The sequence below is a fragment of the Carcharhinus amblyrhynchos genome, chromosome 5 (assembly GCF_965287045.1).
Source record: "Carcharhinus amblyrhynchos chromosome 5, sCarAmb.v2.hapA, whole genome shotgun sequence".
NCBI classification, from domain to species: Eukaryota; Metazoa; Chordata; class Chondrichthyes; order Carcharhiniformes; family Carcharhinidae; genus Carcharhinus; species Carcharhinus amblyrhynchos.
The window spans coordinates 45,806,008-45,820,891 of record NC_137328.1 but is presented as its reverse complement, the minus strand read 5'-3'; the positions used below and the strand labels follow the sequence as shown (position 1 = coordinate 45,820,891).

The 14,884-nt window shown below is 39.6% G+C and overlaps 1 protein-coding gene across 5 annotated transcripts in view; it reads right to left on the bottom strand.

Annotated features, from left to right (window-relative positions):
* Positions 1-276: 276 nt before the first annotated feature.
* Positions 277-14,884, bottom strand: part of cbwd (COBW domain containing) — a 58,450-nt gene continuing 43,842 nt past the window's right edge. For 4 of the 5 annotated variants that reach the window (XM_080188727.1, XM_080188728.1, XM_080188726.1 and 1 more), the window contains 5 exons: positions 13,729-13,780; positions 9,434-9,502; positions 7,656-7,721; positions 4,535-4,664; positions 277-1,045 (listed from right to left, as the gene is read on the bottom strand). In XM_080188727.1, coding sequence (XP_080044853.1) covers positions 972-1,045; positions 4,535-4,664; positions 7,656-7,721; positions 9,434-9,502; positions 13,729-13,780 — 391 coding nt within the window. In that variant the 3' untranslated portion in view covers positions 277-971. The remainder of the gene's footprint in view (positions 1,046-4,534; positions 4,665-7,655; positions 7,722-9,433; positions 9,503-13,728; positions 13,781-14,884) is intronic. The other variant, XM_080188729.1, reaches the window with a different exon arrangement.

Genomic DNA, 14,884 nt, shown 5'->3' with positions numbered 1-14,884 from the left:
CCACATCTGCATAGGTTTCCTCCACATCTCTGGTTTCCTTCCACAGTCCAAAGCCATGCAAGTATGTGGATTGGCCATGCTAAATAGCCCCTTGACGTCCCACTATGTGTGGGCTGGATGGATTAGCCATGATGAGAGGGATAGGGTGGGGAGTGCGCCAAGGTAAGATACTGTCAAACACTCGATGCAGACTCAACAGGCCAAATGGCCTCCTTCTGCATTGTAGGGATTCTATGAGTCCCACAACCAATTGAAAAGTGAATAGACTCTACCCAATTGGATGATTGTTAGCTTTATTCCCCATGATATTTTCATAATTAATAAACCAAAAACATTCAATGAAAAACTGTATTTCTAATGCCCCTATGGTGTTGGCCTGGGGTCACTAGCTGCAGAGCCCCAATTCTTGAAGACACCAGACCAATCCTGGAGGGTTAGCAACCCTCCTGCTACACCTGACCTGGGAGTGCTTAGCACTGACAAGTTCAAAACAAAGTCCCATTCTCCATTGTTAACATCCCTCATTTTGATGAGAACAAAATTCACAAAAATATCATCTGAAATATTCTATAACTGGTCTAAGAATTCAATTTATGCCACTTAATCAGCAGGTAATAGATCAGAGTCCAAGGATTTTGTAGTACTCAGGTCTGCTTGCTTCTCAGGTAACTGTTCACATGCAGAAAACAAGGACAATGGTATGTGTTCCCTTTCGATAGGGATGATGAGAAAATGCTCTGATATGTGTCTCACTCCTCCTATTGCAGATTCAGCAAGGTCCGATTAGCTGTAGCACTGGTAGTAAATTCAAACCAGATCATTCATCCCCAATAGCTGGAGACAGACATTTGTTAACAAATAGATTTCCAGGAGAGAGTAGAAAGAAAATAAAATAAAATCACATCTTCCACTAAGTAAGCAGTGGGCTCCACTTAAACTATATTTCTGTCGTTCATATTTCTATTAAAATTTCAGCTGGATGCTCCTCGCTTCAATACAGTTGTAGAAAATAGTTCTTCTAGAATTTCTTTATCCAAGTTTCTGCCTGTGGGGATGATAGAGGAGGGAAGAAACCCAGAATATAAATCAGTACAATATATTGCCACACATCAGTTAAAGTAAAATCAAGACTCATCAATAGGAGGTAATACTGTAAGGATATAAATTTTTAGCAATGTCAAGACCGTATGTAATGAATGCATTATGTTGCTTATATAATGCAAAATACAGCACCTGCAGTTTAAAATGACAGAAACAGATACAGAACATTGCATGACAGGATCTGAGTTATCAAAACTGAACACCAATTATGCTGGAAGTACCTATCCTATTACCAGTTTTGCAATTTTAAAGTCACAGAACTTTCACAGCAAATATGGCCATTTAGCCCATTGTATCTGTGCCAGCTCTCCGAATGAGCAATTAGAACATAAGAACTAGGAGCAGGAGTAAGCCATCTGGCTCCTCAAACCCGCTGCGCCATTCAATAAGATCATGGCTGATCTTTTTGTGGACTCAGCTCTACTTACCCGGTCGTTCACCATAACCCTCAATTCCTTTAAAAATTTATCTATCCTTGCCTTAAAAACATTCAATGAGGTAGCCTCAACTGCTTCACTGGGCAGGGAATTCCACAGATTTACAACCCTTTGTGTGAAGAAGTTCCTCCTCAACTCAGTCCTAAATCGGCTTCTCCTTATTTTGAGGCTATGCCCCCTAGTTTTAGTTTCACCTGCCAGTGGAAACAACATCCCTGCATCTATTTTATCTATTTCCTTCATAATCTTATGTTTCTATAAGATCTCCCCTCATTCTAAATTCCAACGAATATAACCCCAGTCTATTCAGTCTCTCCTCATAAGCCAACCTTCTTAACTCTGGAATCAACCTAGTGAATCTCCTGTGCACTCCCTCCAGTGCCAGTATATCCTTTCTCAAATAAGGAGACCAAAACTGTACATAGTACTCCAGGTGTGGCCTCACCAGCACCTTAAGCAGCTGCAACATAACCTCGCTGTTTTTAAACTCTATCCCTTTCGCAATAAAGGATAAACTTCTATTTGCCTTCTTAATTACCTGCTGCACCTGCAAACCAACTCCTTGAGATTCCTGCACAAGGACACCCAGATACAGCATGCTGCAATTTTTCACCATGTAAATAATAGACCATTTTGCCGTTATTCCTACCAAAATGGATGACCTCATATTTACCAACAATGTACTCCATCTGCCAGACCCTCACCCACTCACTTAGGCTATCTATATCCCTTTGCAGACTTTCAGCATCCTCTGCATATTTTGCTCTGCCACCCATCTTAGTGTCATCTACGAATTTTGACACACACTTGGTCCCCAACTCCAAATCATCTATGTAAATTGTAAATAATTGCGGTCCCAACATTGATCCCTGAGGCACTGATTGCCAATGAGAAAAACACCCATTTACCCCCACTCCTTGTTTTCTGTTAGTTATCCAATCTTCTATCCATGCTGATACATTACCCGTAACACTGTGCACCTTCATCTTATGTAGCAGTCTTTGGTGCAGCACCGTGTCAAATGCCTTCTAGAAATCCAGATACACCACATCCACAGGTTCCCCATTGTCCACTGCACATGTAATGTTCTCAATGAATTCCACCAAATTAGTCAAACATGACCCACCCTTCATGAACCCATGCTGCATCTTCCCGATGGGACAATTTATATCTAGATGTCTCGTTATTTCTTCCTTGATTATAGATTCAAGCATTTCCCCTATTACAGAAGTTAAGCTAACTGGCCTATAGTTACCTGCCTTTTGTCTACCTCCTTTTTTAAACAGTGGCGTCACATTTGCTGTTTGCTGAGTATCATTCTCCCTGAAAACCTTGCACGTTGCTTATATCCAAATAACTGTCTAATTCTCTTTTGACATGTCGATTGAACCTGCCCACACCACATTCTCAGGTAGCACATTTCAGATCTTAACTACCAGCTGTGTCTAAAAGCCTCTCTCCTTGAAAGGTTCATATGCTGCCTTCTGACCTCTTGGGAATACATGATTTTCATTCCATTACTGCTACCTTCAGCGGACTAGGGTCTTATCTTCTGGAATTCCCTCTCCAAGCCTTGCTGTCTTTCTAACTCTCTTCTTCTTTGTGATGCACTTGAAAACCTGTTTCTTTGACCTATCTTAATTTCTTCATGTGTAGTTCAATATTAAATTTTGTGTGATAAGGTTCCTAGGAAGCACCTTGGGATGTTTTATTATGGTAAAGACTCTGTACAAGTATAAGTTGTTGCATAAACTGATTTTTTCAAATATCCACAAATGTCCTTTTCACATGCTTGACAGATACTGAATTTTCTTCGGTGACGTTAAATGGGTGATAGGCTAGGAAGGCAACTGAGTAAATGTGACTTGTATTTATATAACACCTTCATAGTATAAAACCTTTCAATAAAGTTATCAGTTAAAATTGAATGACAAGTGAAGGAGAAATAGGAAGAACATAAGAACTAGGAGCAGGAGTAGGCCAACTAGCCCTTCGAGCCTGCCCCGCCATTCAATAAGATCATGGCTGATCTGTCGTGGCTCAGTTCCACATTCCCGCCCTCTCCCCATAACCCTTAATCCCCTCTCTCATCAAAAACCCATCAACCTGCGTCTTAAAAATATTTAGCGAGGCAGCCTCCACCACTTCAATGGGCACAGAATTCCAGAGATTCACCACCCTTTGAGGCACGGATGTCAGAGGGATTTAGGCCAGACATTCCAGAACATGGGCCTTGTGCAGTTGAAGTCATGACTGCCATTAGTGGAGCCTATGTGGGTTATTGCACAAAATGCTGGAGTTAAAGATACAGAGTTCTGCACTGGATGGTTTGCAGCAAAGAAGGAATTTAAAGGTGTTTGATGCCATGGAAAGTCAAACATAAAAACAAGAATTTTAAATTTGAGACATTTGACAACTAGGAACCAACAATATAGTCAGAAAGGACGGGGTAGCACAGTGATTAGCACTGCTGCCTCTCAGTGCCAGGGACCCAGGTTTGATTCCGGCTTCAGGTCACTGTCTGTGTGGAGCTTGCACATTCTCCCCATGACTGCATGGGTTTCCTCTGGGTGCTCCAGCTTCTTCCCACATTCCCAAGATGTGAGGCTGACTGGGCACATAAATTTCCCCTTAGTGTCAGGGGGACTGGCAGGGTAAATATGTGGGGTTACAGGGATAGGGCCTGGGTGGAATTGTGATTGATGCAGGCTCCATGGGCTCTTGCACTATAGGGATTCCATGGTAGCAGTAATGGCTGAGTACGACTTAGTGTGGAATAGGATAAATACAGAAGAGTATAAAGCCAAACACATAATGCATCTTGGGAGGTAGCTGAATTTATTTTGGTTACTGTGTAAAGTTTTGCTCTTAAATGTAAAATTTGTTTCAAACCAAACAATCTGGGTGACTGCTGTAACCGCAGCACCTAAAATAAGTTAAACCTACCCAAAATATCAAAAGGAAAATAAAAGACATGTGGAATGCCACTCGGTTACCTATAAACACAAATCTGTTGATTCTTTCACTGTCTGTATTCCAGTCAACGGCAGTTTCTTCCAGATCATACAGCTCGTAAACTCCTTGGACAATCACCTGTTGTGGTTTTTCCTCTATCGAGACAAGGGCCTGCCAAATAATAAATGTGGCAACATTAAGCTTGTTTGTTTGAAGCTGAAATTCAGTCGCAACACTGGATAGAATGACATTCTATTGTGTCAAAGAAACATGTTTATTAACAAATCTGCAACTAATTCAAATGAATAGAAGTAAAAACCGGATCCAAACCAGAAATATCAGTATCGTACAGCATCAATGCAATCATGTTGAACTCTATTTCAATAAAGCAACTATAGAAATTGGCTAAAATACTTTGGTTGGAATATAGGATAAAAGGGACAAATGGGCTTAAGCAGGGACAAGAAGTCTAGAAACATCAGGTCTCTGACCAGAGAAAAAGCCAAAAACAAATTTGCATTGGTGTAAACGGCAGTTCCAACCGTCCCACAGAAAGCTGTGATATTTAACAAAATGAAGTTCCTTCGCAGGATTACTGTGGCTCTCATCTCCTCAGTACCCAGCAATCTGAATGCTAGAGTGCAGCTCATGGTGGCCTGCCCAGGAGCTGGGAGAGTGGGGTAGTGAAGTAGAGGAGACAACTTGCTACCAACAGCCTATAAGATCACCAATAGAAGCGGGGAGACCAGCCTTCTTACAACAGTGCATCTTGTTTCCAAACCCTTCAGCAGACACAAGGTGTGCCAATACATGCTTAGTTTACTTTGCTTGACCCTGGGTCCTCTCCTGGTCTCAAGTGCAGATGTCACAATTTTGTCAAGATTATTTATTAGTGTCACAAGTAGGCTTATATTAACAGTGCAGTGAAGTCACTGTGAAAATCCTCTCATTGCCACACTCTGGTGCCTGTTCAGGTTCACTGAGGGAGAATTTAGCATGCCCAGGAAACTGAAGCATCTGGAGGAAATACATGCAGACATGGGAAGAATATGCACAGACAGTGACCCAACCAGGAATCGAACCCAGATCCCTGGTACTGTGAGGCAGTACTGTGCCAAGTAGCAATAACAGCAGAATTCTCACTTTTTTGCATTTAGTGTTGGGTGGATCTAAGAATTTATGGCTCCAATATTTCATATTTTTATAAATATATGTTTTTAAATCACTAAATATAAATTTTGATAATTGAGAGACATTAGGTAGTCCCTAAACTACATAAATTATTAAACAATCAGATTCAAACCTCAGTGTAACAAACTCTGTTATAATTCACCCCAGTGCTCATGTAACCTCCACAGATAGAGGATCTTGGCTTCAAACAGTGAAATCCATAAGCACAACCTATAGTTCTTCCATGATCTGTAAAACTCAGGTTTAATAACATGACAATGTAAGGTCTATGGGATGGATTTTATAAGGACAGAAATATTGCCTGCAAGTACTGACTGTCCAATGAGTCTGTCAGTAAGAACCAGTTCTCTGGAATGCGCTATTTACAATTGGAAATTAGCATTCCAGTTGTTTTTAAACACAGAAAAAGACAAACCACCCGTAACTAAAATGAAATACTGAAGATGTTAGAAATCCACATAATTTCCAGCATCCTTAACTGAAATTACACTGACAATGATCATTAGAAAATGCAAGTCATTTTGTGAAGGACACTTGCCTATTAGAAAATACGTTGTTAAAATGTTTGGAAATTGCTGAAGGTTTTGAAATTTGATGTAATATAAATAGCTATTAAAAAAACTAATATGACATGATCAACACTATTAACATAGAAACTAGAAGCAGGAGATGACCAATCACTCCTCGTGCCTACTCTGCCATTCATTTTGATCATGGCTGATTATCCAATTCATCTATCATAGAATCCCTACAGTGCAGAAGGAGGCCATTCAGCTCATTGAGCCTGCACCAATAACAAATTCACCCAGGCCCTTTCCCTGTAACCCCATGTATTTAATCTGCTAATCCCCAGACACTAAAGGGACAATCTGGCATGGCCCATCAACCTAATCCATGTGGGAGGAAACCAGAGCACCTAGAGGGAACCCACGCAGACACGGGGAGAACGTGCAAACTCCACACAGTCACCCAAGCTGGGAATTGAACCTGGGTCCCTGGCACTGTGATCAGAATGGCAACCCTGGCTCATCGTGTAACACAGGAGGAGGCTATTCTGCCCCTCAATATCCTGATCCTGCCTTCCACCCATATCCCTTGATTCCGATTCACAGCATTTCCTTAAATGGAGATTAATGTCAACTTCTGTGCCAGATCAATGGTAGAGAATCTATACAGTATTTAACCCTACAGTACTTATCATCAGGATTCTCTAGTACCTCACATAAGGGCATTTTTTGCATGTACGTTTAGAGTTAGTGCCAGAGGACCTCACAACTAAACCTAGCCTCTATCATTTCTAAACTAGTGATTTCCAATGGGAGTCACTTGATGGTAAGAATCCTGAGTATTTTACTGGCACTTGAGCAAAGCTGGTGCAATGCTGACTACAGTATCCCAACAAATATCAGCTAATTAAGTGCAGGTAAGGAATCAAACTAAAAGCATTCTGGTTCACATGACTCTGTGCCAAACCTGGATTGCCACCATTCACAAAGCAAGCCAGAAAGTCTCACCAGAACAAATTTTTCAACAGAAAATAACAGTTTAAAAAATTATGATTAACTTCCTTTCACTGAGTCGTTTCATTTCATTTTTGTTTTGCTTTTTGAATCTTTTTAAAATAGTGAATACTATTTGATTTTTAAAAGCAATGTTGGTTGTCCTTTTCCCTTACTAATGACATGATTGAAAACAACATGAGGAAGCTATACCAAAATATAAAAATTTATTTATTAGTCATGAGTAAGGGTTACATTGACACTACAATGAAGTTACTGTGAAATTCCCCCAGTTGCCACACTCTGGAGCCTGTTTGGGGCAATGCACCTAACCAGCATGTCTTTCAGAATATGGGAAACTGGAGCAACCTGAGGAAATCCACAGGGAGAACGTGCGAACTCCATAGTATGCCCCTGAACATAGTTCTTTCTCAAATTAGGTCTGATAAGAAAATACTAAATTAATAATTACCTTTAACCGTATGATATCCATTGGATTGCCTGACTTATTCTTCAAATTTTTTTCCCATAACAAATTCTAAAAGAAAGAAGAAAAGCTTGCATTTATGTGACGTTTATCACGTTCCAAAGTGAAAGGAAAATGTCTTATTTATGAAGGGCAATTGCTGCTGTTATCCAGGCAAACACAACAACCAATGTCCACACCTCTAAATGCAACAAACAGCAAAAGGATGAGAAGCTGGTTCATCTATCCATACTGATACTGGTTGTGAACAGACGTTGACCAAAACACTGGACTTTGTTTTCTTTTGGAATAAAAGTTTATTTATTAGCCACAAGTTGGCTTACATTCACACTGCAATGGAGTTACTGTGAAAATTCCCCAATTGCCACACTCCAATGCCTATTTGGGTACACTAAGGGGGAATTTAGCCAGTTCACCTAACCTGCACATCTTTGGGCAGTGGGAGGAAACCAGAGTACACGGAGGAAACCCACGCAGACACAGGGAGAATGTGCAAACTCCACACAGACAGTGACCCAAGCCAGGAATTGAACCCGGGTCCCTGGTGCCGTGAGGCAGCAGTACCACGGGATTTTGAACTATCCACCCAGACCATCGGAATAAGTACAGATAACCTAGATTTAGCATCTAATCTGAAAGTTGATACCTCTGACAATGGAGCACTTCGAGTCCTCAGCTTAAAATGATATGATAAGCTGCTAAAAGGGGGTTTGAACCCAGGACATTTTAATTCAGACGAGACAGTGGACAACTTAATTAGATGGCACCTATGTATTTCTCCACTTTTTATATAAGTCAAAAGGTAACAGAAGCCTATATAAAAAGAGTCTCCTTGCTGATTTAAGATTTATTAGCACTGACCTAGACAAAGACTGGTCATCACAACCCACCTTAGCAACATATCTTAAGATATGGAAGGAACACAAAATACTTAAGTAGAACAGTCAATCCAGCAGCACGTCTCACCTAACCCTTGGCCCGGAAAAAGGACAATGCTCCAATGTGATTAGCACATGTACCTGTTCTATAGAAGCGTCAATGGACTCATAATGTTAACTGTGTTTCTCACTCCACAGATGCTGCCAGACTGCTGAGTTTAGCCAACATTTTCTGGTTTATTTCAGATTTCCAGCATCTCTAGTATTTTGCTTTTATTAGGATATGTACCTCACTGATGCAATTTAGAGAGATCGACAAAGCTAAGGGGAGTTTTGGCTACATTTCATAACCAATGCTTTTTATTGCACTTCCAGATGTTTCTTCACACTGAAGCTCACAGTCACTGCAACACACTGAAGTGTAAGTACCATGTTTCATTTTAGCATAACGAAAGCTGAGAAAGTGCACTGTAAGCAACTAAACCTGGCGCATAGTGATATTGTACCATACACACAAAACTGTAAATGATGAACTACGGATTACACCTAAATTGCCCACACAATGATTCCCATTCAAGATCCAAAGTAAGAAGCACCATCATATCCAAACCTGACAGTGCTCCTTTTATTTATTCATTGGTTTAAGTGTTTTTAAAATCTCTTATTGTTTAGACTTTTAAATCACTTGTATAATATTCACAATGCTGACTGCTCAATACGCCAATGAACAATACACTATAATGGAATAAAAACCCAATCATTAAAGGCTATGTGTTGAAAATCTAAGCGATTTGCAGTTAGTCCCAAGTGTTTTTCTATAATAAAGTTTATACTTTGTTTGAAAAGAAAAATATGTTTTAAAAAAAAAGCATGTGAAAGGCACACCTGAAGATATATGTTCAAGTCTTCTTCAAGAATGGTGCCAGGAATTTCAAATGTAACTGTTATGATACTCTGTAATAAATAAAAAAATAAAAATTTATATTGACCCTGTAAGAGCTTATTAATCCGTCAAATAACTGAAATCTGTCTTTGATTTGGAATACTTTTCAGCAAATCATTGTTGTGTTAAATTAAAACCTCCTTGGGACGTAGTTCTATCTCTATATTGAGTTAGATCAGTTGTGTATATGTATTGTAGAACATTCCGCCAATTGTATTACTCTTTTGTACATCTGAGGAGAATTCCACAACAACAGTTTCATCAAGCAAGTTTCAAATTACAGCGTAATACCCATGATGCCACCCCGACTCCAAAAGTAACAAAATAAATCCAGCCATTTTCAAGTCCTGCCTTGATTTTCCTCTGTATGAGCTGCAGTGTAACTGTAGCTAACATCTCTACATTACTAGAGCAGCCAAACTCTGGGGGAAGTCTGAGCAGTCTTACCTCAATTTTACCACGTCAACTCTGAAACTTCACTGCAGACATCTTTTAGCTTAACATTTGTGTCTGCAGCTCCTCCCAATTGTACTCAATAAACGTAGCCAAGAACCTCTGAATGGAACAAAATACTATTTGCTGAAAAAAGTCATTTTTTTGAAGCTTTTTGTCTTGCACTCATTGGGACGATCACAAGAATACCAACATTGGGGGAAAATAACTTTATACTGTTTGAGAAGAGAGTGCAGATTAGTTGCTAAGTGGACTCTAATTGATAGAGGCTTTGCCATGGAGGATAAACCAGTTGATGGTGACTGACAGTTAACTGTTAAGCATTGTTTGAAATTTAAACTAGGCAGCTTGATTCTGATTGCCCTGTGGATTGAACCATCGAATGGTTATCACTTACACTGTGAAGTTGAAAGAGGTGCATGTGTGTATGTGTTCTGCAAAGAATAGAGTCCTGTGTATTAATATATGTAACTTTCAGTACTTGCAAATGAACCACACTACAAGCCCAACTGACAGTCTTAAATTGGTTGTCAGCATACCTTTTAGCACATTCAGGGTTATTTATCATATCTTATCTAACTGCAGAATCACATCTAATTTGGACACCGTTTTGAATTTTGCAAGCACAAGCTATTTGGATACGGTCTGTACTTTGCCCATTTGAGAACAATGGAATGGACATGCTGTTTGATATAATCCACCAGTTGGCATCACAATGGCACTGAAATTCGTTTATCACATTACTCATTTGTGCGGTAGGCAGTACATCTTTTTGGCTTGACAGTTGCACCCTGTTAGTGGCAAAATCACTTGTGCTGCTGCTGCACAGTATGTAAAACAACTAGCTTCACCTGTGACTCACATTGGTTCTTCCAGGGTGAGGTGAGGTAGACTGGGCACTTTACAGGTCAGCTTCAGGTTCGTTCATGAATTTGTGCAATATAAAGCATGATCTGATCTGGATAACCATTATCCCACAGGATGCCTTTGACACATCTCTATCTCAGCATCAAGCTTGCAGGATGAACAAATGGCTAAGCATCTATTTATGGAGTAGTACACAAGGCCAATTTTATAGAGTTGTTGAACTATAAGCATCCCAATATGTGCACTGACCAGTATAGGCTTGCAGCACATCATGGTGGAGAATCTCCTGGCATCCACTGAAGATGCTGAATCCTTAAAAGCGTATCTATTTAATCTATTGCATTCATTTGCGAGATTCCAGATAAACTGTGCTGATTTTCACAAGCAACACGAATGTCTTACAGCATTGCAAGGCCTCGAGACCAATCCAGACAACATATGATTGTCCAAGAATGATTCCAGGGATGAGAAACATCAGTTATGAGGATAGATTGGAGCAAGTGGGACTGTTCTCCTTGGAGCAAAGAAAGCTAAGGGGAAATTTGAGAGAGATGTTCAAAATCAAGAGGGAAATGGACAGAATAGATAGGGAGAAACTGTTGCCATTCGTAAAAGGATCAAGAACAAGAGGGCACAAATTTACAAAAGAAGTGCAAATGTGATGCAAAAAAAAGTTTCCACATAGCAAGTGATTTGGTTCTGAAATACACTGCTGAGAATTATGGTGGAGACAGGTTCAATTGAAGCATTCAAGAGGACATTAGATAATTATTTGAAAAGCAGCAATGTGCAGGGATACAGGGAAAAAGCAGGGAAATGGCATTAAGTCATAATACTTGTCAGAGGACCAATACAGACATGGTGGGCTAAGTGGCCTCCTTCTGCACCATAACAATTCAGTGATTCTGTGAGTAATGTGGTACATGAATTTTAGTCCCAATGTGATGCTAGGTATGTAGGCCGTCAGTCACAAGGACTGGCAAGTCCATTCTGCTGTTTGCAACATGTAAGGTACAAACCCAACCAGTCAGCACATGTTTGCAAAACTCAAAATACACTGTTCAATATTCCACAACTGGACAACATTTGCTAAATAATCCTCAGTATGCTAAGAATTACACTGACAACCAATTTAAGATCATAAGTCAGGCTTGCAGTGTGGCATATTTGCATGTACTGGCTGCTACATACATTAGTACATAGGTCCTCATTTTTTGCAGAGAAAGCATGCACACACATTGCGCCTCTTTCAGCTAAACAACATTCGCGATAGCCATTTGCTGGTTCATTCGGCAGGGCGATGCTTTGATCAGAGTCAAATTGCCTGGCTTAAATTTCGAACAATACTTGGCTTCTGGTCGGTGACCTTCACAAGCCTTTCCAGACAGTGTTATCACCAGCTAAATGCACATGCAATTATTTTAACATATCAGGAGCCGCACACCTCACCACCTTAAAAGAACGATCCAACCGTAAATCGTTTTGAAAAACTGATGATTCCGTTAAGTTACTAGGTAATGAAAATTCTTTTGCATCAAGGTACAGACATTAGCATTGGCTGGTGCAGCTGGATGAACATGCCAAGTGTTTAGAATTAACACTTTTAATGGAACATTGAATTCAGATGCAATCTTCACATCCGAGGCCTATTCACATCAGTTTTGGTTTCGCTGTCCACAAGGAAACTTCAGCAGATAGAACGAATCCCCAACTACGCGGCTGGGACCACTTATAGAAAAGGAAAACATACTCCAGAAAAAGTGCTTTTGGCACAGTGAGCAGTTGTTCTGGCTTCCAGAGTTGTACTGTGTAGGCAAAACTGGCTGACAAGATTGCAACATTTGTAACAGCAAGGTGTTGACAGACACTATGAGAGTAATAGATCAAACGGCCAAGCTTTATGTTAGCTGTTGGAAAGTGCTCAAGCTTCTGTGAATGGACAAAACTGTAACTGTCAGTCACCATCAACTGATGCTTTTTCCACGTTAACGCCTCTACTGATCAGACTCCACCTGCCAACCAATTAGCACCCTCTTTTCATTCAGTATAAAGTTGATACTTCCTTTGACATTGGCATTCTTGCTGAGTGCAGAATGAAAAGCTTCAACAGGATGTCTTTTTTCAGCAATACTCAAGTTCTATACTACCAAATGACTAGTTGTAAAGTAAGATTTCTTGGACCTATGTAGACACCACATGTCTTATAATAGTACTTTATCCCACAATCTTGAGAGTATACATTTTTTATGTCACAACAACCAACAGCACTATATTGTATGCAATGTGTACATACAGTATTTGTGCATTGAAGGATGCATAAACAGTGTTATGAGAACACTGCTCCCAGTCGCACAAGTGGTTGATTTAAACCAACGCACCTTATGAATACCTGCTTATGCAAAAGTCGTAGTTGCATCCTGCATGAAGCTGTCCCAGTAGTTATAATGGCAGCGTTACATAACTGACAGTTTCAGTACAGATTTAAATGATTCTTAGAAGATATCAATTGTTACAATTGAGGTTCATAAAATGATTTACTTTTTAGACCACACAGAAAGCAGTAATCTATCCATCACAATGTCATTACATACGGTGCCATAAACAACCCATTTGTGTACAAGAAAACTGGACATAGTCACCAAGTTGAGCTGACTGATTTACTTCCACACAATTGACTGAAGCACAATGTAGAGTTTAAAAAATTGAGATCTTCCTGAACAGGTTTTTAAAATATTTTGCTTCTACTAGTAATTTCTTACAGCGGTTTATATAACCATCTACAATAGAAACAGTTAAGGCCACACAGTAAAATCCCTAACATTGTAATTATCTATTGAAAAAAATATTTTAAATCAATAAACTATATTTGGTATTAAAATGACAAAGGCAGAATGTTCACGTTATGAAATCTAGTTACCTTATCAAGGTGAGGGTGGGCTGTCTGCATAAGGCAAAATTTTTCCTGTAAACTGAACAAAGTAAGTACTGGCAGTGTAAAATTGTTCTTTTCATTCAAGTATGCTTTCAACCATTGCTACAGTAATCACACAGATACATTTAAAAAAAATAAGAGAAAAGGCTGTGTCCTATATCATGACAACCTTTCAATTTATACTTGTCAGTTTTACAAAAGCACAAAAACAATGACTTAACATTTCACAGCTTCCACTATTTAGTTTTTGGGTTTAGGATTCATTTGACTCAGCCAATCTCCAAAACACATTCACGTACTTCTCAATGATCACACAAAGCAGGATTGCCATCAAAGGTGGAGACAGCTATGATTTCTGAACGTCTACAAACAAAAAAACATGGTTTTGCGGTTGGTGACCTTCACAAGCCTTTCCAGAGAGTGTTATCACCAGCTAAATGCACACGCAATTATTTTAACATATCAGGAGCCGCACACCTCACTACTTTAAAAGAATGATCCAACCGTAAATCATTTTGAAAAACCGATCATTCCCTTCAGTTACTAGGTAATGAAAATTCTTTTGCATCAGGTACAGATATTAGCACAGGTAGGCAATATTAGCATTGGCTGGTGCAGCTGGATGAACGTGCCAAGTATTTAGAATTAACACCTTTAATCTTCACATCCGAGGCCTATTCACATCAGTATTGGTTTTGCTGTCCACAAGGAAACTTCAGCAGATAGAACGAATCCCCAACTACACGGCTGGGACCACTTATAGAAAAGGAAAACATACTCCAGAAAAAGTGCTTTTGGCACAGTGAGCAGTTGTTCTGGCTTCCTGAGTTGTACTGTGTAGGCAAAATTGGCTGACGAGATTGCAACATTTGTAACAGCAAGGTGTTGACAGACACTATGAGAGTAATAGGTCAAATGGCCAATTCACATTTCAAGCTTTATGTTAGCTGTTGGAAAGTGCTCAAACTTCTGTGAATGGACAAAATTACATTAGCTAGTAGTCAACATGAACACAAGAAACTAAAGCAAATATCAGCTACCTTTTACAACCTGTCATCATCAATGGCCTTAAAATTTATACTACTCTTTAGTGCAATGATAAATTTTCAACCATCAAGTGACATTATTTATGTCACTAATC